The sequence below is a fragment of the Syngnathoides biaculeatus genome, chromosome 11 (assembly GCF_019802595.1).
Source record: "Syngnathoides biaculeatus isolate LvHL_M chromosome 11, ASM1980259v1, whole genome shotgun sequence".
NCBI lineage: Eukaryota > Metazoa > Chordata > Actinopteri > Syngnathiformes > Syngnathidae > Syngnathoides > Syngnathoides biaculeatus.
The window spans coordinates 19,748,457-19,774,478 of record NC_084650.1 but is presented as its reverse complement, the minus strand read 5'-3'; the positions used below and the strand labels follow the sequence as shown (position 1 = coordinate 19,774,478).

General features: G+C 42.7%; 1 protein-coding gene across 2 annotated transcripts; it reads right to left on the bottom strand.

The window, feature by feature from the left end:
* Nucleotides 1-1,062: 1,062 nt before the first annotated feature.
* On the bottom strand, nt 1,063-25,975 carry ints6l (integrator complex subunit 6 like). Of its 2 annotated transcripts, XM_061834927.1 has the most exons (18): nt 25,502-25,975; nt 25,262-25,339; nt 21,506-21,655; nt 16,529-16,618; nt 16,225-16,408; nt 15,981-16,109; nt 14,655-14,818; nt 13,925-14,077; nt 13,622-13,754; nt 12,244-12,338; nt 12,034-12,144; nt 9,851-10,066; nt 9,646-9,772; nt 9,395-9,537; nt 7,812-8,043; nt 6,941-7,309; nt 5,604-5,697; nt 1,065-4,019 (listed from the first exon to the last, which is right to left on the bottom strand). In XM_061834927.1, the coding sequence occupies exons 1-18, from the start codon at nt 25,610-25,612 to the stop codon at nt 3,917-3,919; spliced, it is 2,682 nt and encodes an 893-aa protein (XP_061690911.1). In that variant the 5' UTR covers nt 25,613-25,975; the 3' UTR covers nt 1,065-3,916. The 2 variants fall into 2 exon arrangements, with proteins under 2 accessions (XP_061690912.1, XP_061690911.1); XM_061834928.1 differs by lacking the exon at nt 25,262-25,339 and having other exon boundaries at nt 1,063-4,019.
* Between the last annotated feature and the right edge of the window lie 47 nt (nt 25,976-26,022).

Genomic DNA, 26,022 nt, shown 5'->3' with positions numbered 1-26,022 from the left:
TTACAAAAGTTTAGAAGCCTACAGTTTCTTTCCTGCTGGTTGGGTGCAAGATGTTATTTCACCAATTGAAAGTACGGATTTCTTAGTATTGAAAGCTGGAGTAAGTATATTTTAATTAATACCTAAAATGTTGTCTTGACATTTGAGGCTGCCTGTACCTATCGAGGTCTGACAGTTTCCTCTTCTTATTATGTGAAAATACTGGGCACAAAGTCAGGAGACAGACTTATCACTCTTTTCACCTAAAATATAGAAAAGAATGAGGAAAAAAAAATATTTAATTCAACAGTCACTTACATTAGAAAAATGTACGGGTGTGATTCGGGAAGGAATACCAGTACAGTATATTACTAAAATAGGGGGAAAAAAAAAACCATCATTTTAAAACTTCTTCTTAACATATTAATATAACATAGCTGTAAATTAAAAATAAAATAAGCAAATACAAAGCTAAAATAACCGCAATTTAGTTCTACATAATCGGCGTGAGTGGGAACAAACTAGCGATACATTGTAACAAACATCCCTGTCGGCAATCAAATCTAGCGTCATTTATGTAATTTTCCCCTCACCACCAACAAAAATATGTTCATAATGTAATGTGTTTTCTGTTTGGCCTTACAACCGTAAGCCACACAATAAAAAAGCATGATGAAAAGACCGTAACGCGCTGAGAAACAAGTCAGTCTTCACAAAAAGACCACTACAACATGTGGGCTGTATTGGAGTCAAAAGTCATGTGACTCATGACGACGCGTGAAAAGTTATCTATTGTGGAGCTTTTCTCATGGAGGAATGCAACCACGGTGACAGGAAGCATGTTGACTTTGGTTTTACTGGCCCGGAATGTTTGCACAGTGATACTTACTCACTTAGCTAGTAAGCCTTCTTGGAAAGAACAGCCTTATCCAGTTCCTTAAAAAGAAATGTGGAACACAGTGCATAAATGATTATTATTATTCATACTTGTCATAAGAATATCTGTTAAAACCGGAAAACAATTTTTGTAATTGCAAACCGACTTCATTGTTCTCACGCGTTCCAAATACGCACGCAACTTCATTGCTAGGTAGACACTTTTGAAACAGCAGGGGCCATTTTAAAGGTGGTTTTATTTGTTTTGTACAAAAATTCAATAAAACTCTAAGTTTACAAAATTGGCTTTCAAAATATTTGTCTTCCTCTGAAATGAACAAATTCACAAAAATAATCAGTCTTATGAACATGGAACAGTAGTGTACATTGGTCGTGAAAACAAAGGAGGGAAAGACGGGGGGGTCATTACATCATCATCATCGCAGCAGATTTAACTGCCGGTGGAGGCCACACAGATGCACAAATTCCATCCATCCATCCATCCTTCTATTTTGTTAGCCGCTCATCCTCACAAGGGTGCTGATTCACCCCATCACTGAGCGGGAACTGAACGACGCACAAATTCCTTCAAATGAAAATGTCACACTGCCAAGTCAACGGAGTCCCCGCTGATGTGGCAAGAAGCGTGCGCTCGTAGCTTGGCCTACTTTTAGGGACTTAAAACGAGAGATGTGATTTTTCAGGTCAGTGGTTATGGTGATGGTCCGTTTCCTGGAAACGACTTCCAATCTGCTTAATCTCCCTTAGAGTGACGTTGGAAATCGCCCGTGTTTTGCAACGGACATGGACAGATTGCACACAAGAAGGAAAACGTTTTGTTGCCTGACCTCTCTGCATTTTGTCAAGATGCAGTACATCCTCAAACAATTTTTCATTGCCACTCTAGAGCACTTGTGTCACCAAAAACATTGTTGCATGTAGTTTTAGAAGCACGTTAGTACTAATCCCAATTTAGGGAAAAAAAAAAAAAAAAAAAACCCGTGGAGACTTTTTAATCAGCTCAAGATGACTTTTGTCACGCCCAGATGGTTGACGCTTGCTGAACGTTTGAGCATCTAAATGTGAAAAAAAAACACCTAATAAAAATAATTGCAAATTAACTACCGAAGTTTCCGGCCTACAAGCCGCAACTTTTTTCCACTCACTTTCAACCCTGCGGTTTATGCGGTGATATGGCTAATTTGTGCATTTTTTTAACGCCCACAAGGGGGCACTCGAGCCTCGAGGAAGTGACTTTTACCGGTCCTGTTAGCGCTGTGCTAGCGTGTTGCTACTGTGTTACTGGCAACTCTCAGTGGTATTTACCGGTAAGTTTTATTTTAACCGGCCCTGTTAGCGCTAGCATTGGCACTAGCGTTAACATGCACATATAATTTGATTGTGGCTCCAAGAAGTACCGCAATTTCTGGCCTACAAGCCACGACTTTTTTCACACGCTTTCAACCCTGCGATTTATGCTGTGATGCGGCTGATTTGTGCATTTTTTCCTAACGCCCACAAGGGGGCACTCGAGCGGAAAGGGTAAGAATGAGACCGGTGGAATATACGTGCCGGGGAAATCACTTTTATCGGCCGTGTTCGCGCTGCACTAGCGTTAGCGCTTTGCTAGCGTGTTGCTGCTGTGTTAATGATGTGTCTCAGTGATGTTTACTGGTAAGTTTTATTTTAACCGGCCCTGTAATCGCTAGCGCGGCGTTAGCGCTAGCGTTAAACTCTTTCTGTGTAGAGTCTTTCTTTGTAAATATCTCGTGTTTCAATGTGGGTTTCAATGTTTTCACTTGCAGCTTTTACACAGCTACGGCATAAGTATGTACCAAATGGTATTTCCTTTAAAAACGTACTCGGTGAGGCTTATAACCAGGTGCGCTCTGTAGGCCGGGAATTACGGTAATCTTGTCACATAAACGGAAGTTCCTCACAGTCAACATGTTCTCAGAATGTAAAATGAAAATAAATATAAAATGTAGTTTGCAGATTTTATCCTTTGTCTGAAACTGATGCGTTTCACAGCCTAAAAAGTCTTCAAAAAAGTATTTGCTCATAAAATTTCCACGTGAAAAAAAAAAATGCTACTACCTGATTTCGTTGGTGCAATATTACATTAGCAAAACAATTGGTAAGTCCAAACTAAATGCCTTTGAGTTCTGATTTTGTTTCTCGGCAACTCGAACACGAAACGAGCGGGTAAAAACAACTGCACCCTTCGTTTATGACGGTGGATTCTTTTGTGAGGTCTTTTGGGTTTCTCTGGCACTGAAAGATATCAGATTACCACGGGCTGTTTAGTAAGTGCATTTGAAAAGCCACGACTAAGAATGACTGTTTAAAAACCTGGCCGACGAAAAACTCATTAAAACCTCCAGCGTGAGCTCAAGTCATCTGTACCACAAGGTGTCCCTAAAGTAGTCCAAACAACACATGAAGGTGCACCAAGATATTAAACAGGAGTCTTTGTGCCCAAAGGTCACACAATACATATTTGGATGCTGAGAGGTCTTTCATTTTATAAAACATTCTAATTGTGCAATAAACGGTATTCAAATTTAAGGGCGCAATAATGCCAACCTCAAGGGTACCTCCGGTGTATATTGCTTTCACATCATTGGATGACGGATGATACAAACGTCTCAGTAACGGCGGTGAAAAGAGAACAGTTGTGGGCGTACAAATGGGAGGTCGCACATGTCGTCGTTTTTCAAACAGTGGTTTAAGCCTCGGGAACACGTTTCAGACCAGCTGAAGAAAACATCTGTGCTGCCATTTCAGGATTTTTTATGGCTTAATGTCCGCATGGTGGAGTGTTTGTCTACTGAATGATTGCGGACATCATCGGTCAGTATGCGAAGGATTATATTCATAAAGTACCTATTTATCCCCAACGAATGTATCGTGCAGATAAGCCTCCCCCTCAGCCCGTGACGGGATGTGACGTAAGCGCGTGTGGACCCCTCGCACAGAAGCGTCTTTGTCCGTGGCTTGTCTTATTTTTGGCCGCTCTCGTCGTATTATACGTCACGACACACAGCTCAACCGATGTTCCTTAACTGACGGGATCACTGGGAAGTTGCGACGCTGTCCCGTGCTTTTCGTCCAGCTCGGCAAGCGTAAACTCCAACTGCTGGATCAACATCCGCTTCTTGAACCTAGATGAGATTTGTTGACAAAGAGGTTAGAGGGATGAAACTTAAATGGACTCGACAAAAAATGGCTTGCTGCATGTATGGCAAACAGTGGACTTCCTGTTCAGTATGCCAAATGTCTTTAGAAATCTCAGCATGACAGCACACGAGTAAAATTACCGGTACATGCTACTAATGATGCAAAACTGTACACTAGTTGACAATTGCATGGTCCTGGCACCAATAGTGACATTTTACTAGTTTACGAGTTACTAGACCATTGGAGGCGCTCAGTCTCAGCGAATGGTAATGACCTATGGGGTCCCTCAAGGGTCAGTTCTTGGACATCTCCAGTTCAGCCTGTATATGCTACCCTTGGGTCAAATTCTTCAAAACATTAATTTTGACTACTATAGCTATGCAGATGACACACAGTTATATTTAGCAGTGTCTCCAGATGACGACAGTTCAATTGAGGTATTATGCCACTGTGTAAATCAGATGAATAACTGGATGACCCAAAATTTTCTTCAACTAAATCACAACAAAACTGAGACAATTGTTTATGGCAATAAAGAAAAGAGAACTGCTGTTAGTAAACACCTGGACTCTCTATCTTTAAAAACCAAAGACCAAGTCCGAAGACTCTGTGTTCTGATTGATTCCGACCTGACTTTCAACAATAATAGCAAATCAATCACAAAAACTGCCTTTTACCGTCTGAAGAACATATCGAGAATGAAGTCTTGTATGTGTCAAGCTGACCAGGAAAAGCTCATCCATGCTTTTATCTCACGTAGACTTGACTACTGTAATGGTCTTTTGACTGGACTCCCCCCCAAAAAAAGAGTATTAAACAGCTGCAGCTCATTCAGAACGCTGCAGCTCGCGTTCTGACCCAAACAAAGCGGTCAGAGAATTTAACTCCAATCCTAAAGTCCTTGCACTGGCTTCCAGTCAGCTTTCGAATACATTTGAAAGTTCTGCTACTGGTCTATAAATCACAAAATGATTTAGGTCCTGAATACATGAAAGAAAAGCTTACGGAACACAAACCAAGTGGAGCTCAGACATCAACTGACTCAGGTCAAATAGAAAAGCGCAGAGTTCAAAGTCTTTTTAAAAATATTTTGTTTGTCATTTTTATTGTTTTAATCCCGTGTTAAATGTTTTATCTCTTTGTTTTCAAATGCCTTTAATCATGTCAAGCACATTGAGTTACCTCGTGTATGAAATGCGCTACACAAATAAATCTGTTTTGCTCTGCTTTGATTAGTTAACATATAGTGCTTTACGAGTACTAAAAGTTTGCACACGCTCTTATAATTGGGGAAGTGATCCAGTCCAAGGCGTACCCCGCCCCTCTCACCCAAGAAAGGTGGGCTAGGTCAACCTACCTGTCAATCTTCACAGGATTGACACATACGTAAAAACAAGCCACCATTCACACTCTGTCACACGCATGGGCAATGGCAACCTCGTGCTTGTTTTTGGGATGTTTAAGAGCAGAAGACATCGTGAGACTATGAAAACCCCACACAGATTTGAACTCGCAACAGTCCATTATTAGGTGGCAAGAGAACAAGCAGAGTATTATTGTTTTCTTACCGGTAGGCCTCTTTAATGGCATGTTGGATAAAGTAGCGCTGGACGTTGACCGGTCCTTTTACCTGCTGCAGTAGTTCTAATATCGCCACAAAGTCTGTTGACAGCAACAGAGACAAGAAACAAATCTGAGTTACACAGGAAATAATGTGTCCCAGTGACGTTTAGTGAAAACATGCAACCTTACTTTATCACAAAATCCCCAAAATCAACTATGAGCAATAAGTCTGCATTGCTGTTTCATTTCTATTTAAAAACTAAGTTGGGCCCTAGAGAACTGTCACTGCCATACTTAAAGGTCCACTATCATGAAATGCATGATTTTTAGTACGTTATTAATGGAAAAAAAAAAAAGGCAGCCGGAATGGACCCATCTGTTTTTTCACCACACAACATAATTTTGACAAATATGGCTTTTTGTAACTCCCGCCATGAAAACCCTCTCGAGGGATTTGTTTTCGAGAAAAAGCAGGAAGTAACGTTAGTAGCAGATTCCCACTCAAGCAGTCTCGTATGTTTCTAGTACTTTTACCTGCTGGAAGGTAGCTCTTTGTTGCTTCGTGTTAGCCAAAACGCCGGCTCTTTGTTTTGGTGGATATAGTTCAAACACTCGAGAGGATGTATTCGGTCTTCATACTTTTCCAAAAGATCCGGTTTGTTGTGAAAAATGGATTGCACAGGTGGAAACGACGATAGCTTTGTGGGGTCCAAATGACAGGTACGTGTGTATACAGCTAGTAAAAAAAAAAAAAAAAATAGCTTGGGGGAGAGGGGGGATGCAATCCTTTCAGAATTTAACAAAAGATCCGTGCACGTAAGTCAGGGGTGCTAAATATGTCGATGTACTCATCGGCACCGAGCACAGCTTCGGCAAACCCGGCTTTGGCCGGGGTGGCTCATACATACTGTCTGAGAGTCTGTTGTTAGTTAGAAGTGATCCACATATCATCTAAATAAAGGAAACGATAGGGTAATATTGCCCCTGTCACTTCACTCGACCGTGAGACGTTCTCTTCTTTCAAAAGAACTTCCGTGTCTCAGCGTGTTTACAATGGTGAATGTCCCCGTGTGACATAATGCAGACATTGCAGGCAATATGGTGACCGATTGGATGTCGAATGAGACTTCCGCAACTTTGCGCGTGGATGACGCGCTCTCCGCTCATATTTATTTTTTCGTATGGAGATTGAAGTGAATAATGTGATATCTATTTTTCATTGCGATATCTATTTTATAATGTTTATTGGCATGACAGTGGGGCTTTAAAGGCCAAACGGAATACTTGCAATATTGTGAATGCGTTGTTTTTCAGAAAGCGTGCTTCACCAGCTCTTACTCACTTCGACCAGGTTTGCGGACCTCCTTGATGACCCGCGTCCGCAGTTCTGCTTGGCTGCCATCTAGTGGCGGTATGAAGATGGTCTCCAGCACTGCGGGCTCAGTATCCGAGCTCTCCAACTGGCTCTGCGGACTCAGTCGCTCACAGTTGTATCGGTCCTCTGGCGAATGCTCCTCCAGACCATCTCTAACCGCTGGCTTCTCCTCAGCCATGATGGTCTCCTCCCTCCTATCCACAGCTTCTGGCGTGGCTTTTCCCTGCAAGCTGAGAGGAGCTTGGGAACCCACCACAGGGTCCGCCTCACCGGGCCAATTTTCCCCCGACTCAGGACCAAGAACGCCGTCACCGTTGCTCTCAGTGACCACCAGCCCTGAAGAGAATGGTCATACAAAATGTTTATCTTCTCTTGAAATCAATGAATGCGAGATGACTTCCCAAAGATGTTCTCCCAACAAACTTTGGAATATTTACTTTTTAATGTCTTGCATGTAACTGGATCTCTGGAGTGTAATGACCACTCTTCAAGTGTAAACTTACTTAGCCAAGTGAATCTTGTGTTAGTTTCCAATTTACAAAAGTGTACCTGTAAGCCAGCCATTCAGAATTTTGCCCGACTGCGATGTAAGAGTGTGGCTAATTTATAATATTGCCCCTCCGCTGACTTGGCATCAGTCTGTTAGAACACGGTTAGATTCTGACAACCCGTACATGCTCAGCAAAGTTGTCAATGTGGCAACGGCGGTGTTTTAGCACCGTGTGCACGGATCTGCTACACCCACTGATGTGTGAATTGGCGACTTTGTGCTGCCTTCATTTTTGTAAGAATTTAATCAGCTCATCTTTCTAACCCATCAAAACTTCACTCGTCTTACCTTTGTGCTGCGGGACGACTTTCAGGAGATTCTGTTGCCCTTGAGCCCCGGGTGGACTCTTTCCGATCAGAACGTGGTTAGTGCCGACCGGCGGTGTCTGGGGCCGCCGGAGTAACGGCGACATGCTCCGCCTTCTTTTCAGAGTGGCACCCGCATTTGAGTCGTTGGAATTTGCCCTTTTTTTGTTTTGAGGGCCCAAGACAAACTCGTCGGCCTCATCGATCATCATGCCCTGCGAAACACATGGGACGCACACTTTAAATAGCGAGCGCAGAACAACATCCGGTCTTAAATAAATCAACTGCTAGGGGTGAACATCTTTAACCAAGCATGATTTTGAAAAGTTAAAATTGCATCTGCCATTTTTGTTTGATTCCACTTATTCCATTCAGCTGTGACTTGGAGCCACCTGCTGACAGCTTCCTGTATGGTGAAGTAGAACAGTAAATACAAAAGTGTATATTGTCCAGCTTTTACATTAATATAAGACAATACATGTCTTATTTGTGGAAAATGGCTGGCTGTACCCTGCCTCTCGTCCAAAGTCATCTTGGGTATGCTCCAGCATCCTTGCGACCCCAGTGAGGATAAGCGGTTCGGAGGATGGCTGTTGAAATGGTTGGATCTTATTAAATGCTAACTATAAAATACTTTTCAAGGCGAAACAGTTTGGGTTGGTTATGATGCAGGAACATCAAAGTGGGGCCCAAAAAAAACAGTGGAATTAATAATGCATTTGTTAATATTAGATTTTAGACCACTTTTTGTTTCACATTTGACCAGTCCAACTGCAAAATAGCATTCGACCCAACAGTAGAATCGTGTTCAACCCATTTTGAGGTAGGCAGCCCCGACCAACCACAGGGTCGAAGCCTCTAACCCAGACCCGCTGGGCTAAAATGTGTTCAATCCCCTGCCTGTGTGGAGTTCGCATGTTCTCGCCGTTTCTGCGTGGGTTTTCTAAATTGCCCCAAGGTGTGATTGTAAGTGCGGCTGTTTGTCTCTATGTGCCCTGGGATTGGCTGGCGACCAGATCAGGGTGTATCCCGCCTCCTGTCCGTTGACAGCTGGGATAGGCTCCAGCACTCCCCGCGACCCTTGTGAGGATAAGCGGCAAAGAAAATGGATGGGTCAGTCCAACTTTAGGACTGCATTGGGTTAGCCTAACAACTCATCTTGGGTTGTTTTTGACCGAGCTATGTTTTTACTGTACAAACAGAACTGAAAGATGACTTTGTGACGTTCTTTGTATGAAATATCCTGTCATGTTTACATGAGTGATTAATGAAAGCAATCAGTCAAAACAAAGTATTGACTGATGAATATGATATTGGTTTCTCATGTTAAATTTAAATTGGTCTCACATGTACAATCTGGAACATGTTATGACACAATTATTATCCTTGACATGATTAATATCTTACAGAGCAATTTTTTCCACCCTTTTTTTGTGTCCATCCATTTTCTGTAGCAACTGTCCTCATTCGCTAGAAGCCATCTCATCTGACTTTGGACGGCACTAGATAGATATATCAAAAATAAAACATCCTTGGCGGGGCTGTAGGCCAATGATTGGTCATTACCTTCTTATCCTGCTTGAAAGGATTCCCAAAGGTGTGTAATCGTTTCGGCTGATCGGGGTCGATTTCTCTCAGAGGAGACGGCATCATCTTCAGGTACTCCTGGTAGTTTCCCATCTGAGCCACTGGGATACTGTGCAGGTAATCTAACAAGCACAATACATTTTTTTCAAATGAACACATTTTGTTTCTGTTCCAATTTTTCCAACACTTATATGGAAACTGGTCGAAAAGGGTAACACAGCACACAGTACCTTCATCCTGCCCTCTGACGAGTTTTTGTGAAGTCCGCAGTAAGTTAGAGCGCATTCGGGTGAGCTGATCCAGAAGATTCCATCTTGGGATGTCGTAGGCATTTCTATAAGCTTGAGGCTTCACATCCTGTGTAGCAGACGTGCTTTATTATTCCAAACGAATGACATCAGCTTTCAGGAAATGTCCTCGTTGTCCCCCGCCTACCTTGTTGAGCAGGGCGATCTGAAAGCCGGAAAACTCCTTGAAGTTGCTATCCACCATGCGAAGCGGACCCTCCCCTGTGATTCCGTGGAGTAGTTGCTTAAAATCACGCCGCTGGGCCAGAGACAATGAGCTGGAGTGGTTCTTCACCCTCATGCCCGTTTCCTGGGGCGCCTTCTTGCCCACAGACACAATTAAGCGCTCAGACTCTATTTTAGCCTTGGTGAGGGAGAGAAAGACTTCATTTGACAGGCTTGTGTTCAGAAACCAAATGTGCTCTTTCGCTGATTATGAACGACTTTTTAGCGTGGAAACTCCTGAGAACATTTCCAGAACAACACAGAGTAGACTGAAATACATAAGGTGACTCAATTGAAATTTGGATCAGCTGTTATATACAGTTGATAAAAGACGTCTCCACATACCCTGTTCAAATGACATTTTTTGTGATATATATATAAAAAAAATGAGAACAAAAATAACATTTCAAACTTTTCCCACCGTTAATATGACTGTAAACAATGAGGTTGCATAAGTGTGCGCACGCGCTTATAACTGTGGGGCGTGGCTGTGTTAAAAATTAACATTCCAACTCGTTTTAAATGAGAGTGAGCACACACCTGCCACAATTTTCGATCAACCCCCAAATAAAGTTATGTTCCATTTGGATTTTCTTGACATTTTTATAAAAATAAATAATAGTCTAGGGAGTCACTGATGGTGTAGTGGTACACACGTCTCCGTTTGGTGCGTGGGATCGATTCCCGTTCAGTGATGGTGTCGATATCTGCCCTGCGACTGACTGGCGACTAGTTCAGGGTGTAGGCTGCCTTTCGCCCAAAGCTAGCTGGGATAGTGAGGATAAGCGGCTTGCATAATGACATAACATGACATAATAGTCTACTAGAACATTAACTTTATTTGGGGTTAATCAGAGCCACTTAAATGCTGGCGGGTGTGTGTTGACTCCTCCAATTTAATACGAGTACGATATACAGTATTTGTTAATTCTGAACACACCCTCATCACCAAAGACTAAAAGGATGTGGACACTGCATGCTTATATTGTTACATTGTCGCAGTTATCAGTTTGTTTTTTTACATCTCCTCTCAAACAGATTTCAGTTAGCGTTTTTTTTTTCCAATTGAATTGTACAAGTTATGGGTCACATTAATGGAGAAAAATGTTACAAACCCTTGGGTTTCTCGATTTTTGGGTGGTTTAAAAAAAAAAAAAGAGCTAACACACTTTCACCGACACTTTGTCAAATTTAACGAGCGTATTATGGAAATTTGACTTTTGAATTGCTTTTATATAAAACCTGGGCCTTTGGAGGAGTGCCTGGCCACCCATTAAGTGTGAAAGTGTGTAAACTGCGACACATTTGTGAGTCTTTTTAACTTCCATCCATCCATTTTCTTAGCTGCTTATCCTCACAAGGGTCACAGGGAGTGCTGGAGCCCATCTCAGCTGTGAACAGGCAGGAGGTGGGGTACAACCTGAACTGGTTGCCAGCCAATCGCAGGGCACATAGAGACAAACAGCCGCACTCACAATCACACCTTGGGGCAATTTAGAGTGTCTGATTAATGTTGCATGTTTTCGGGATGTGGGAGGAAACCGGAGTGCCCGGAGAAAACCCACGCAGGCATGGGGAGAACATGCAAACTCCACAGAGGTGGGGACAGGATCGATCCCAGGTCCTCAGATCTGTGAGGCCAACGCTTTCCAGCTGAACGACCGCGCCGCTGTCTTTTTAACTTATCATCTGTTATTAGCTGAAAAACTCAATTGTCTCTTTTTGTGTTGAGGCCAAAGTCCTATCTGATAGAAAACCATGACTATTTTTAATTGATGTGAAGAGGTTCATGAAATGCTTTCCATCTTTTGGCTTCTACAGGCAATTATCAAACTTTTTAGGGCGGTGGCCGGCACTATCAATTCAAAGCCAAAAGGTAAGCAGAGCTCCAGTGTTAGCACAGATTGATACTACTGGCTAACAGCATTGACCCTGGCACAGACTCATTCACTTTCTATTATTTGTATGTGAACAAGAGAAGCTCAATTCAAACAAATTGGAGGTGGGCCAGCATCCTGGAACAGATTCTTGTTTGACTTTGCCTCCTGCAGCTTTCACAACACTGAGATATGAGACTCAGGGTTCCTGTCAGCCTGCTATGTTTACCTGCTGGCTGAGCTTCTTCAGATAAGAGATGACGCTGTAACTCAGACCACAGTCCATGTTGTCGCCAATTAAATTTGGTGCCCCCATCATCCTCAAGGCCTTTTTTAGAGGCTGTAAAAAGACGTCAGAGAAGATTAACGATGTTGGTTATAGCCGGGAACAAATCAACAAAATCGCAGGAAAGCCGCAGGTGGGCTGACGTCGACTTACCAAAAGATAGTACGGAGGCATCGTTTTAAGGTACATCTCCAAGCCTTGTCGCCACTTGAGGTTCGGTTTTAGTTTGTGCACTTTGAACAAGTCATCTGAAAAAAGGCAAAGAGTGATGAGCGGCGCCAATTGGCCTGCTGTTACTCATTTACCGTCAGACTGTCACTCTTGTATTGGTAGTGTCTCTCCACGACAGCAATGTTCTTTATGACTGTTTTGACTGCAAATAACGGCTGCGTCATGAAACTTGATCAATAATGGTCTGTCATGGGTGCCAAACCCAAGGCCAGGGGGCCAGATCTGGCCCGGCACATGATTTTATGTGGCCCGCGAAGGCAAAATGTGTATCTACTTCCATGATTTTTGCTCAAATCTGTACCAAATGTTTGAGTTGTCATACAAAGAATGTTACGATTTTGCAAACATTTTTATGCAACCAAACAATATTAGTTGAAAAATTTATTTTAAAACAGGGGTGCCCAGAGTTTTTTACCCCAAAATCTACTTTTCAAGCAGCCAGCCTCTCACGAGCTACCGATGAGGGGGGGGGGGGGGGTGCTGATGCTCCCAAACCGTTTTAAGGTTAATGTTACGTTACCTCCTATATTTAAAATGCAGAATTAAGCTTGTGCACTGCATTGTCTGTGCTTTCATCCCGGATCAGGCTGTGCCAAGGTGGAAATTTTAAATTACACACCATCTCATCCTGCACTTTCTACTTTGGCTACAGACCAGACCTTTCCCACTCGGAAAAGAGAAAATCTCATCCAGTTTAACCACTTTTTCCTCGAATATTAATATACCCCGACAGTTATTACATCTTAAAACAACAGCATTTATTTGTTAACTTTCTCCATTAATATAGAAAGTAAACACAAGCAGCATGTTGAGTTCGTCTTTGCTCTACGTTGCCCAAACTGTCTTGCTAACTAAAGCAGCGGTGGTGGATGGTGTCGTTATAAAACACATTGATGGGCTGCATAAGTACTGTAACATTTGTAATTATGAATGTACGTCTTTAAAAGCGGGGGGGGGGGGGGTGTAAGGTGTAGACCAGGAAACAGAAAGTGTGGCAGAGCAGCGGTTGTTGTTAGAGAAAGTTCAGTGTGCTGCCTTAAAAGAAACCAGTCGATCGGGATCGACGCATTGAGCACTCCTGTTTTAAAACTATTTAAAAAAAACTTCACGTGTAAATATGATGAGGCAGTGAAAGATTTTTATGGCTTCAGTCATAATGACCCTCAGAGGGAAACCGTAACTGCAATCTGGCCCGTGACAAAAATGAGTTTGACACCCCTGGTCTATGTGATTAAAAATAGTTCAAATGAACTGACCCAGGAGTTTGAATGTCATTAAAAAGCCATACAGTATGTCTCACCAAGGAGTGGAAGGAGCACTGGGTAGTTATAAGGCATGACAAAGAGGTTGACACAAGTGAGCGTGGTACTGGCTTTAAGGTAACCAAAAGGCTGGCCCAGATCGCTTTGCTTCCCGCTGCTGCTAACAAACACCTGAAGAAAGAGTGAAGGAATGTGTTATTCTTTCACACGAAGTCAAGCACGATTATGTCAGCGGATTATTCATGTCAAATCACGAGGGACCCAAGATGTTTTGATAGTAACCTCGTTTTTTTTTTTTTTCCCCTGAACTTGATTCGATCGTTTCGTGAGTGAATAGCTACCTGCCAGCACATGTGCGGAGACTTCCTTTCCAAAATGTATTGGGTGAGAGGCGAGGGCTCCAGTTCGTATTTGTCAAATGGAAGCTTGTCTATCACCATTGGCTCGCAGTCTACGCAGGAGAAACGCACCACAGGATGGGCAGTGCGAGGGGGCTGGGAGCAGGAAATTCATTTTTAGTGAAATTGTTTCTGCGGTCCGGGTAAGTAACAAACTAGATATTCATAGGACACAAAAATAGGTACACTTACACACAACATGTTCCGCTTTAACTTACACCTTGGTAATAAGTAGTCATTTACCAATGAATGCATTATTCTGATTGTAATGTGCACGATGACTGTCTGCTTAAAAAGGTCTGAGATTCTACTTCTAATCTAAACTCTGAACATGCTATGTGGAGATTGTGTGTTTACCATCAGTTTGTACACAGCAGTCCATTGCACACAAGCGACAACTACAATCATAAACATTATTAATGAGCTTGTAATCATTTCAATGTCCAAGTTATTTATTTTATACTATAGCTCTTGCTATGAGTGTCAAACTGTGCACAATGTTGCAGCCTTTCAGAATAGAAAAAGATTCAAAATATAAGAGCCCACGGTGAGTTGCACATTTGAGTCGATGCTAACAGTGAGTTCTTACTATATGCAAGATCAGCAGGAATATTCCAACATACTGCAAAAAAAAAAAAAAAAAAAAAAGCGTCACTAAGTGTTTTTTGCTCACTAGTGTCGGAGAGTTCTGGTCCGGCCAGAAAGACTCTGGTATGGGCCAATGTCCAACTGGCACCCCTGTTTTCGGGTTGGGGCGCACATAGATGAGTTTGTGGCAACTGTGCCACAGCTGTTGATTGAAGGATGACACGGAGCGGCTTGACTCCACAGAGTTGTCTACGAAACAGAAGAGCACATTGTTTGCTCAAAATATGCTATGTTAATCAGTGGTTATGGACATTTTATATGGAATTTTCCCGAAACAACACTTCTTCTTTCATTGAGCTTGGTCTTATGAGGGGAACAAAATCCCATTTCAACATTTTCAGTTGTACATAAAAATGTTAAACAGTTCTTTTTTTACACAATATGGAAGCCACTGCCCAAAACTAAGACAGTGATGCCTCGGTTCTCGACCACAATCCGTTCCAGAAATCGGTTAGAGAAGTGATTTGTTCGAAAACCGAATCGATGTTTCCCGTTACAATGAATGTAAAAAGAAATAATGCGTTCCAAGCCTAAAAAATTTGGCTTTTTAAATCTTTTTTTTTTTAGCTTTTCCTGATAATAAACTGCATAGTAGAAATACATGTATAGTTGATATACTTTATAGAATAAAATAATTTAAGAAATATATTTAGTTTTTACTTAAAATGTATGCTTTAGTAGTAGAGTTTGCTAGGCTGGCAGTGCATTGCCGTATCTGTAGCAACTCGGGCCCCAGCCTTGTAAACTTTTTTTTTTTATTAACAAAAGTGCAGAAAAACTTGAAACAAGCAACTTGCCTACTTTGAAGCCATGATTGGGGGTTAATACAGTAGTCCTCAATAAGAAGAAAAACAACAGTCACTACCGGGACACGTCTGTGTACAGAAGCTGCGTTATACAGAATAACAAAAGTGCGTCAGTTGCGCCGCGCGCGTTATGTCATTTCCGGGAGGTTTTTTCAGGGCGCGTTCGATTTGACAATAACAAAACGCGTCGTGGGTGAGTCAACAGCTTGCGCCACGCGGATTATGTTATTTCCGGGTTTTTTCGGGGAGCATTCGAATTGACAATAACAAAGTGTGTCTTGGGTCAGCTGCTTGCGCTGCGCGCATTATGTTATTTCCGGGTTTTTTCGGCATTGTGGGAATTCACAACAAAGTGTCAGCTGGTCGAGCCGCGGCAAAGAAGCAAAAAAATCTCTAAATTTTCGTTCGAAAACGGGGACGTTCGAGAACCGAGGGTTTACTGTACATTCCTCTCAATGTTAAAAGTTTTTACAGTACATGTAATCCAATTGAAGGACAGTAACATCTTTAACCTAGTATGAACTGTGTATCACATAATAACTCACCTTCCCCTATAAGAGGTGGATCTGGCCCACTTTTCTCAAAATTAATAACAACGCCACTTTGGACTTTTTGGACGAGAGACTCCAGACACTGGTTCAGCATTCTTTGTGTTCGGACACAGTAGGATCGGCCTGAGACAAATACAGAATGTGTGCAACAAACATATACTGTATACAGAACGCACAAATGAATGCAATAAAACGAATTCACTGGGAATGCAACAGAAGAGTAAGCGAGTATGTCAACCTCCTGTGACTTCACACATTTGGGTGATGGCGGACTCATCGGTGGGGACGCTGCCAAGCTGCTCATTGTCTGCGGTAGCTGCTCCAGGAAGCCGAAGCACCAGCGCGAATAACCTCTGATCCCAGCGGAAGGGCTCTTTGGTCAACTCGCTGCCTGCCAGAGGTGAGTTCAGCGGCAGGTGCAGCTGCACGGGGGTAAAATAAAGCTTATTACATGTGCGCATACCGGATCAGTTGACGGTTTCTGTGGCGCAAAGCAGACCATAGCAACACATCTGCGCCGCTTTGTTTTTTGTTTTCTTTACCTCATCTGGGACCCCGGAGCTATGTGTGAGTTTGTTGCCATCAGTGATAGTGATGATAACAGATGGCTCGAGGAAGAAAGGGTTACGGCCCTGAGGAGGAAACATCCAACAGTCATCTAACAAATTTAGACAAAGTACTCAACTCTCCATCCATTTTTGATTTGTTTATCTTCTTAAGGGTCACACTAGGGAAGCAAGAGCTCATTCCACATGATGCAGAAAAGGCAATTTACAGCCTCAAATGATCACGAGTCAAACACAGTGAGACAAACCACATTCACGTACACCCATGAACAAATGAAACTTAGATATGCAACTTTTTCTTTTTTAGGGAGGATGCCACACACAAACAACCTACCGTAATTTCCGGCCTATAAGACGAGACTTTTTCCACAAGCTTTCAACCCTGCAGCTTATGTGGTGATGCGGCTAATTTGTGCATTTTTTTTCCCTCACGGCCGCAAGGGTACACTCGAGCAGAAAAGGTAAAAGTGGGACTGGTGGAAAATATAAGTATGTGCCGAGGAAGTGACTTTTACCGGTCGAGCCATGTTAGCACTGTGCAAGCGTGTTACTGCCATGTCTCAGTCATTTTTACCAGTATGTTTTTTTTTTTTTTTTAAAACCGGCCCTGTTAGCGCGGTGCTAGCGTTAGCGTTAGTGCGGCGGCGCTAGCGGTAAACTCTCTGTATACCGTCTTTCCTTATAAATACAGTGGTGCCTCGGTTCTAGACCACAATCCGTTCCAGAAGGCCGGTTGAAAACTGAAACATTCAAAAACCGAAGCGCCACTTCCCATTACAATGAATGGAAAATGAAATAATGCGTTCCATGCCTAAAACAGTTTTTTAAAGCAGTTTTTTTTTAGCTTTTCCTGATAATAAACTGCATAGTAGAAATACATGTATAGTTCAAATACTTTATATCATAAAATAATTTAAGACATATATTTAGTATTTGCTTAAAATGTCTGCTTTAGTAGGAGAGTATGCTAGGCCGGGAGTGCATTGCCATATCTGTAGCGACTCGATGTAGCAGCCTTGTAAACCTTTTTTTTTAATAAACAAAAGTGCAGAATAACTTAGTAACAAGCAATAATCGGGGGGGGGGAACTAATTGTATTTTATTTGCACAGAAACTATGTAACACGTACAAAAAATGCAACTTGCAACTAGAGGTAGGGTTAATGGAACAAAAGAAAAAAAGCAATGCAAAACAACTGTTTCAAATGTCTTCAGTGGGGGTGACTCGCCCCTTTCTAAAAAAGAAAATGTAATGTAGACTTTTTCTGCCATCTTTTGAGCACCCTCCTTAAGTGGCTCATAACATAATTGAAATTTTGCAGTGCTCTGCAACATTTTGCTTTGTCAGGGTGATGGAGTTCTACAAAATTATGGATGTCGGTCCATTTAGCGCAGAAAGAAGGAAGGAGCTTTTCGACTTCCTCCAAGATCTGTAGCCTCTGCTTGGTCGACACGGTTGCTCCTTTATCAACATCACTTGCTTTGAGGGCATCCGTCGATTTTGCCATGCATTACTTCTTTGATAGCTCAGAAATCCGCACACGAGATTTGTACTCGGCTGTCAAATCCTTCTTGAAGTCGACAGTTTTAGGCACCACTTTCCTTTTATCAGCAACAACAGTTCCACTTGCCTTCTTTGGAGCCATGATCGGGGGTTAATATTGCTCAATTGGAAGAAAAAAAGTCACTACCGGGACACGTCCGCGTGCAGAGGAGTGTGTGGGTCAACTGGTTGCGTCTCATTACAGCGTTTCATTTTTTTTCGGGGCTGCGTTCGAAAGCACAATAACAAATCGTCATGGGTCAGCTGGTCGGGACGTTCGAATACCAATTTCCGTTCGAAAACCAAAGCAAAAAAAAATCTCGAAATTTTCATTCGAAAAATGATTTTTTACGAAAACAGAGACATTCGAAAATCGAGATACCACTGTATCTCGTGTTTCAATGTCGGTTTCAACGTGGGCACTTTCGGCTTTTACACGGCTGCGGCCGATGCATGTACCAAATGGTATTTCCTTTCCAAATGTACTGGGTGAGGCTTATAACCATGTGTGCTCTGCAGGCCGGGAATTACGGTACATCCCAGTTTGAACCGTCTAGCAGTGAAACAATATTAAAAAATATATGAGCATCATGTAAACAACAAAATACTGAGTACAAAAGATGGTTGCTGTTGATTTGTGACAGAATTCCTGTTTACTGCTCGGGTGGCTCTGTGTTATACGTGCAAGGCAGAGGCCACCACGACTGCACTGTAGAGGTCAGCCTTGTCTTACTGCAACGCAGACAGAATACTTAAGGAGATTTTCACACTCCCGAACTGGGGTCACTACTTCAGCATCGTAATCCACCTGGGCTTTCTCAGAGGAGGAGACGTGAAAGAGGAGTGAAGAATATGAAGCCAGATGGAGTGGATTAGATTTAGATGTCTCCTAGGAATAAAGCCAACTACAAGCTTTTACGCTCATCAAATCCTTCACCCAAAGCAGGCAGAGTCCGTGCGGATGCGTGAGACTTTTCTTCTCAAATTCTAAAACGTGTAACAATATTGTAATTGGAGACTCATGAGCAATTATCGGGTACAGAGTGACCCTTTAAAATATAATGGCATCCCATTATACAAGACCTGCTACAGGAATTCATGTAAGGTAATAATTTGGGTGTTTCCTCAAATAGCGTCATCCACCCGAAGAATCACAGGATGTGTGGTGCACTTGAAATAAACTCTACATCTCAAATTGACACTTATTTTTCACTATGCCATCTGATAACCCCGTGAGTCACATGGAAGGCGTTACCATAACACACACTGCCTGCACACTGCACATGGTATCTGTAAAGCGAGAGGCTGTGGTAGAGTTGAAAGAAAATGAATTGGGAATTGGGGAGGGAAAAAATGAAGAATGATCTGATGTAGCCAGTGGACAAAGAAAGTTGCAAGTGATGAGAGAAAATTTGGGAGGAGTGGACGGAAAGCTTTTACGGTGGATTTATTCCAACTGGGACAAACACAACTGAATAGTGTTTACAACAATAGGAAGAAAGCTGAGATTTACCCTTCAGTGAGTCCTGGAGGATAATATCAACTGCAGTTGATATTATCCATCATTGTTTTTAAGAATGTATTCATCACTCTCATGTAACTAACTGTATCCAAGATACTGTCCTGTATATTTAGCAGTTAACACAATACAATACTTGATCAATTATGAACTTAATTGTCAATCAAACTGATCATAAGCAGGAACAAATTTTTTTGTTGTAGGCAGTATTTGTGAGACAATGCAGCTGTACTTATTGCTGTGGCCAGTGGCCTAAAAAAAATAATAGTGCATGATTCATAAACCCTTGTCTATACACAGTGAAGAAAATAAGTATTTGAACAGTCTGCTATATTGCAAATTCTCCCTCTTAGAAATCCTGGAGGGGTCTGAAATTTAGTAGGTGCATGTCCACTGTGAGAGAGTTAATCTAAAAAGAAAAATCCAGAAATCACAATGCATTATTTTTTTGATTTATGTGTGTGATACAGCAGCAAATAAGTATTTGAACACCTGAGAAAACCAATGTTAATATTTGGTACTGTAGCCTTTGTTTGCAATTCCAGAGGTCAAACGTTTCCTGTAGTTGTTCACCAGGTTTGCACACACTGCAGGAACGATTTTGGCCTCAATCTCTACACAGATCATCTCTAAATCAGACGGGTTTCTGGGATGTCACTGAGAAACATGGAGTTTCATCTCCCTCCAAAGATTTTCTATTGGGTTTATGGGTCTGGAGACTGGCTAGGCCACACCAGAACCTTGATATGCTTCTTACGGAGCCACTGCTTGGTTTTCTTGGCTGTGTGCTTCGGGTCATTGTCATGTTGAAAGACCCAGCCACGACCCATCTTCAATGCTCTGACTGAGGGAAAGAGGCTGTTCCCCAAAATCTCACAATATATGGCCGCGGTCATCCTCTCCTTAGTGTAGTCGTCCTGTCCCATGTGCAGAAAAACACCCCCAAAGCATGATGCTACCACCCCCATGCTTCACAGTAGGGATGGTGTTCTTGGGATGGAACTCATCATTCGTCTTCCTACAAACAAGGTTAGTGGAATTATGACAAAAAAAGTTCCATTTTGGTCTCATCTGACCACAAAACCTTCTCCCATGACTCCTCTGTATTATCCAAATGGTCATTGGCAAACTTAAGACGGGCCATGATGTATGCTGGTTTAAGCAGGGGAACCTTCCGTGCCATGCATGATTTCAAACCATAACGTCTTAGTGTATTACCAACAGTCACCTTGGAAACGGTGGTCCCACCTCTTTTCACGTCACTGACCAAGTCCTGTCGTGTGGTCCTGAGCTTACGTTTAGCTTCTTCCATTTTCTAACGATTGCTCCAACAGTGGACCTTTTTTCATCAAGGTGCTTGACAATTCCTCCGTCACCCTTTCCAGCCATGTGGAGTTGTACAATTTTGTCTCTGGTGTCTTTGGACAGCTCTTTGGTCTTGGCTAAGTTTTACTGATTGGATGGGGTGGGCAGGTGTCTTTTTGCAGCTAACGACCTCACACAGGTGCATGTGATTCAGGATAACACATGGAATGGAGGTGGACTTTTAAAGGCGGACTAACAGGTCTTTGAGGGTCAGAATTCTAGCTGATAGATAGGTGTTCGAATACTTATTTGTCGTTGTATCACACAAATCGTTAAAAAAAATCATACATTGTGATTTCTGGATTTTTCTTTTTAGATGATCTCTCTCACAGTGGACATGCACCTAACGATGAAAATTTCAGACCCCTCCATGATTTCTAAGAGGGAGAACCTGCAATATAGCAGGGTGTTCAAATACTTATTTTCTTCATTGTATGAGTCATTGGACTATCCCCATCTTCCACTTTTCTCTGAAAGCAACAAATTACACTGCAGAAGAGGATGACAACATCACACAGTGTACCTACCTGTCCATAATTGTCAATGCCTGAGACGAGGCGGTTGAGGTTAAGAAGGTCAAAGGCTGTGCGGAGAGCGTGGCCTAATGTCGTCAGCCCGGACGCTTGCAGGTTCTTCAGCTCGCACATGAAGGTGGCATGGTTCTCCTTCCACCCTGCCTAAACGACATACAGGACAGTGTGAGGTCGAGCACAGTACTAGAACAGAATAACTGGAACAGAACCAGAGGGGGGAAAAAAAGGAAATCCATTACTTCATCCGACACAAACCGAATGTCCAAGTACATTTTTTGTGACAAGAAAGAAGCATTGCATGAGAGAAACTCAAACACGGGGATAATACACCATAGACACAGATACACCGACGTGTCGAATTTTCTTTACAAGCGTCCCAAAATACACCTCCCACTGCTGGCTCTTCTCTGTGAAGAGACATTTAGAGTCCTGCGAGAGAGGATGTGGGTGTGGAACTGCTCTTGGACTTTTTCTCCAGTGAGGTCAAGCACTTCGCCACTGTAACTTCATGCTTCATTTGAGGATGACCTGCAAGATTAGCATTTCCCCATGTTGAAAAGGGAGGGGCTAAAGATCTCTTGAAGTGCCAGCACCAATAAATGGAAAACCAGAATGTAGGTGGAATCCCATTGTGGTTGCATGTATGACATTAGGTCATGTGAGCCACAAGGCTGAGCTACTGAGCCAGGCCAACAGCGGATACACCCTTGTGTAGGCTGGTAGACATACAGCGCAAGGCCAAGCTTGCACTCAATAATTCAGACTAGAATATTTTTATTTTCTTCCCACCCACCGGCCTCTCTCTCCTTCTCCATCAACAATTTATCGCCCGTGTAACGGCACAATTGGCGTAGTCTCATGCGGTAAAATCGTGTCCTGCTTCCACAGTGCACAAAACCAAGCGCACACAACATAAGGCAAAATGACAAAAATAAAACAAACAAAAAGAGCAGGTGGGACAAAGTGGCAGACATTTATCTTGGAATAAGAAATGAAAGACTTGGTTAACACTAAACAAAAAGGTAATTAAAAAAAGTGCAGATGAAAATTTCTCCACTCAAGCATGCAGAATACTTGTTTTCATCCTCATAAACCGCACTTATCTCAGCAAAATGTCAATTTCATTTGTACAGCTATCAAAAGGTACACTGTTGATACTGTACAAATGCCAAATGGACGGGTTAATTTATATTCAAAACATCTCATCTATGCAAATGTCTCCTCTTTAAAATGAACTTTGAGGATGCTCGCTGTTAAACAATTATCTATGGATAAACTAATACGAAGCAACAAAGCTCCATTCAAAAATGATTTGTGGATCAACTGCATACATATGACTTGGATTATTATGCCAAAACAGAATTAGGGACAGAGGACACAATTGAGTAATTGCATAACCATGCACTGAACAGTCGTTTTTATCCATTCCAAAACAACCATCCATCCATTTTCTTTGCCGCTTAACCTCACTCGGATCGCAGGGGGTGCTGGAGCCTATCCCAGCTGTCAACGGGCAGGAGGCGGGGTACACCCTGAACTGGTTGCCAGCCAATCGCAGGGCACATTGAGACAAAAAGCCGCACTCACAATCACACCTAGGGGCAATTTAGTGTCCAATTAATGTTGCATGTTTTGGGGATGTGGGAGGAAACCAGAGTGCACGCAGGCACGGGAAGAACATGCAAACTCCACACAGGCGGGGCCGGGATCGAACCCAGGTCCTCACAACTGTGAGGCCAATGCTTTACCAGCTGAGCCACTTCACAAATCGTTTGAAAGTTTGACAAAGAGGGACAATACGCTTTGACCTCAACTTTAAAGACTGATCGAAAAACAAGATCAAACATTCCACTGCAGTTATAACAGGAAATGATAATAACAACAGTGCCCGGTTTTGAAACGTAACAATGAGCAAAGGATGTTTCCAAAATGAAGAAAAGGCCCAATCATGGTGAAACAACTTCATGCTGGCAAAAAAAAAAAAAAATCCCAGGTGTCACGTCATTACAGCCAGAATAATTCATGAACAACATTGATCAGTCAGAACGCTCTTAACATTTTAATATTTATCTTAAATTTGAAGGAGAAAACGGGGCACTGCATCCAATTGGTGTGTATCGTTCACAACTCTGGCACGGCATTGGGGTATGATAAACGCAACTTGTTTACAGGCACCGATGGAAATGTGTTTACAATGGGGAGAGCCAAAGAGAGACGAGTCGGTACCATGCAGCGAAAAACAGACACCATCCAAGCCAATCTCTCCGATGGTGTTTGGTTTCTTTCTTTGGTGTTGCTCTACATTCACACTCAATTCATAAGGCCACGGCCATTTCTAGGAATATGCATCATATTTCATCCTTACTGAACAGCAATCGTACATCCACGCGCTCTGAGGCAACACATGTCCTTGTCTGAACGTCAATAAAAAATACTTTCCACAGATGCACTTTACATTTCTCAAGAGACCCCAAAGCACGGAACACAAATTCATAATTTCACACTGTTTCACGCAGACTGTTATCATTCAAGTCTTGCGGATCTGACCTTGTGGCTTGCGCAGTGCACCTATGGTGCAACTACTGTGCTCCACGGATTACAAGCCTACACAATTTGAGTAACTACTAGAAGAACCATCTTGTATAACCAACTGTCAGATTTTTTTTTCCACTTTCAAACTCAACCTGCATATGAACATTAGATTATAAAGGAAGGGGTACATCACTATATGATTTGAATGGGGACGCCGCTCCCAGACACTGTGATAAAAGTTTGCGATGAATTAAACATTCAATTCTCCACTTGTTATTGTCCTGGTTTTCATGAGATTTGAATTCCGTTTGATTACCCTTTCAAAATGTTTTAGTGCCTTGTATTTAGTTGTTAACCTCTTTGCGCTGGTGCTACACAAATGGGATGCAAATTCATCTGGCGTGAGCAGTCAGGTGCCAGGTTATAAAACATGTCAACAGATGATATACGGGCTTGTGGAATAATTGGAGTGTGTCACAGGTTGCAAGGATATTCATCCAGGGCGATAGTGTGTATTTTGGATGTGCGAGGCTTTTTATTACTAGTTTTGGTTTTGTTTTGTTTTTTTAACTACAAGCCAAGCTTAGGGTGACGGTTTAGCATTCATTTGAATGCAGCATGTCCACAATGATGAGTCCCTAAGAATATCCATCACACAAGAATGCGTGAGGCAGATGAGAGTGAGGGAAGGGTAGGTGTGATTGTGCTGAAACAGCGCTCGCACAATCGTTATTCAAATTAATCATATATATATATATATATATATATATATATATATATATATATATTATATATATATTATATATATACTATTTCATCGCACTCGCGTCCCTTGAAGGTTGATCAACTTTCAACCAATGTTTGGCCAATAGTAACACGCCAATGGGGCGAGGGGCGGGGTTAATGATGACTGACGGGCTCGGCGGCAAATGGGGACGTCGAACCGTGAGGGGGAAAGTGACGTCAGAGCCGATAACACATTTCTACGCCTCCATCTCAACGCCCGAGAGTTTTCTCGACACAAAAGCAAAATGTCCGCTGGATGGAAGGAGGCAGCGCTGCTCTGCTTCTGCGAGCAGATTCACATTGTCGCTCTTTCGCAACCGGGAGGGAGGGCGCCGAAAGCTGGCGGCACACCAGACGGACAATAAATTCCCACGAACAGAAAAAAACAAGTTGGACTGGCAAAATGTAACAATTGTATCAGTTGCTAATTACCTTCACTCCGTATGGTGGATCATCGAATGTAACTAGCATGTACCTGTCGCCTCTACTAGCCGGGTCTCGGGCACGCAGCTGTCAACAACAACAACAAAAAAAAGGAAAAGCCAAAACAACATATATATTAATTTCGACCGATTTCGACCAAGGAAAGCCGACGCTCGCCAAAGGTGCACAGTTGCTGGGAGGGGATGAGGGGGGGGGGTGAGATAAAGTCGGGGTAAAAGCAGTCGTTACCTTCATAAAGACCTCAACCGCGCCTTTAGCAATGTCCAGATACGTCGTACCCAAATAAGTGCGCTGATTCATAGAGGCGGACGTGTCTAACAAGAAAACTAAAATAGGCATTTTAAATGGAAAGCCGCCGTTGTATGTTGTTGTTTTTTTTTTTTTTTTAAATTAACTGTTACCCACATGTGACCTATAGTACGGCCAAGCAGGTCACACATGTGCGTATATAGTTGTTATAATAAGCCCCCCCCCGCCTCCTCCCTCCAGAAGAGGGCCGTTGCCTGCGCCCTCCCTCTGTCCGCCTTGCCAGTGTTCTGGCTCGGCTCGCGCTCTTCAACTTCTGCTCCCGAGCGAAGGGAACGCCCCCTGCCAACGCCGCAACGTCATTGGCTCGGAGGGCGTGCTGGGTGCACGCCCCCGGGTTTGTCAACTCTATAAAAGGAGGAGCAACGCGCTCGCCGACGTGGTCGTGTCGCGTGGTGCGTGTCCGCCGTGATGCTGGCTGTGTAAGACACGAGGACTTGCCT

Excerpts from the sequence above, each read along its gene's own strand:
- ints6l (XM_061834927.1), bottom strand. The coding sequence starts at position 25,612 with ATGCCTATTTTAGTTTTCTTGTTAGACACGTCCGCCTCTATGAATCAG. Across the intron at positions 16,110-16,224 it reads AATGTGTGAAGTCACAGGAG|GCCGATCCTACTGTGTCCGA; the intron begins GTTGACATACTC and ends TATTTGTCTCAG. Across the intron at positions 4,020-5,603 it reads GCCATTAAAGAGGCCTACCG|GTTCAAGAAGCGGATGTTGA; the intron begins GTAAGAAAACAA and ends AATCTCATCTAG.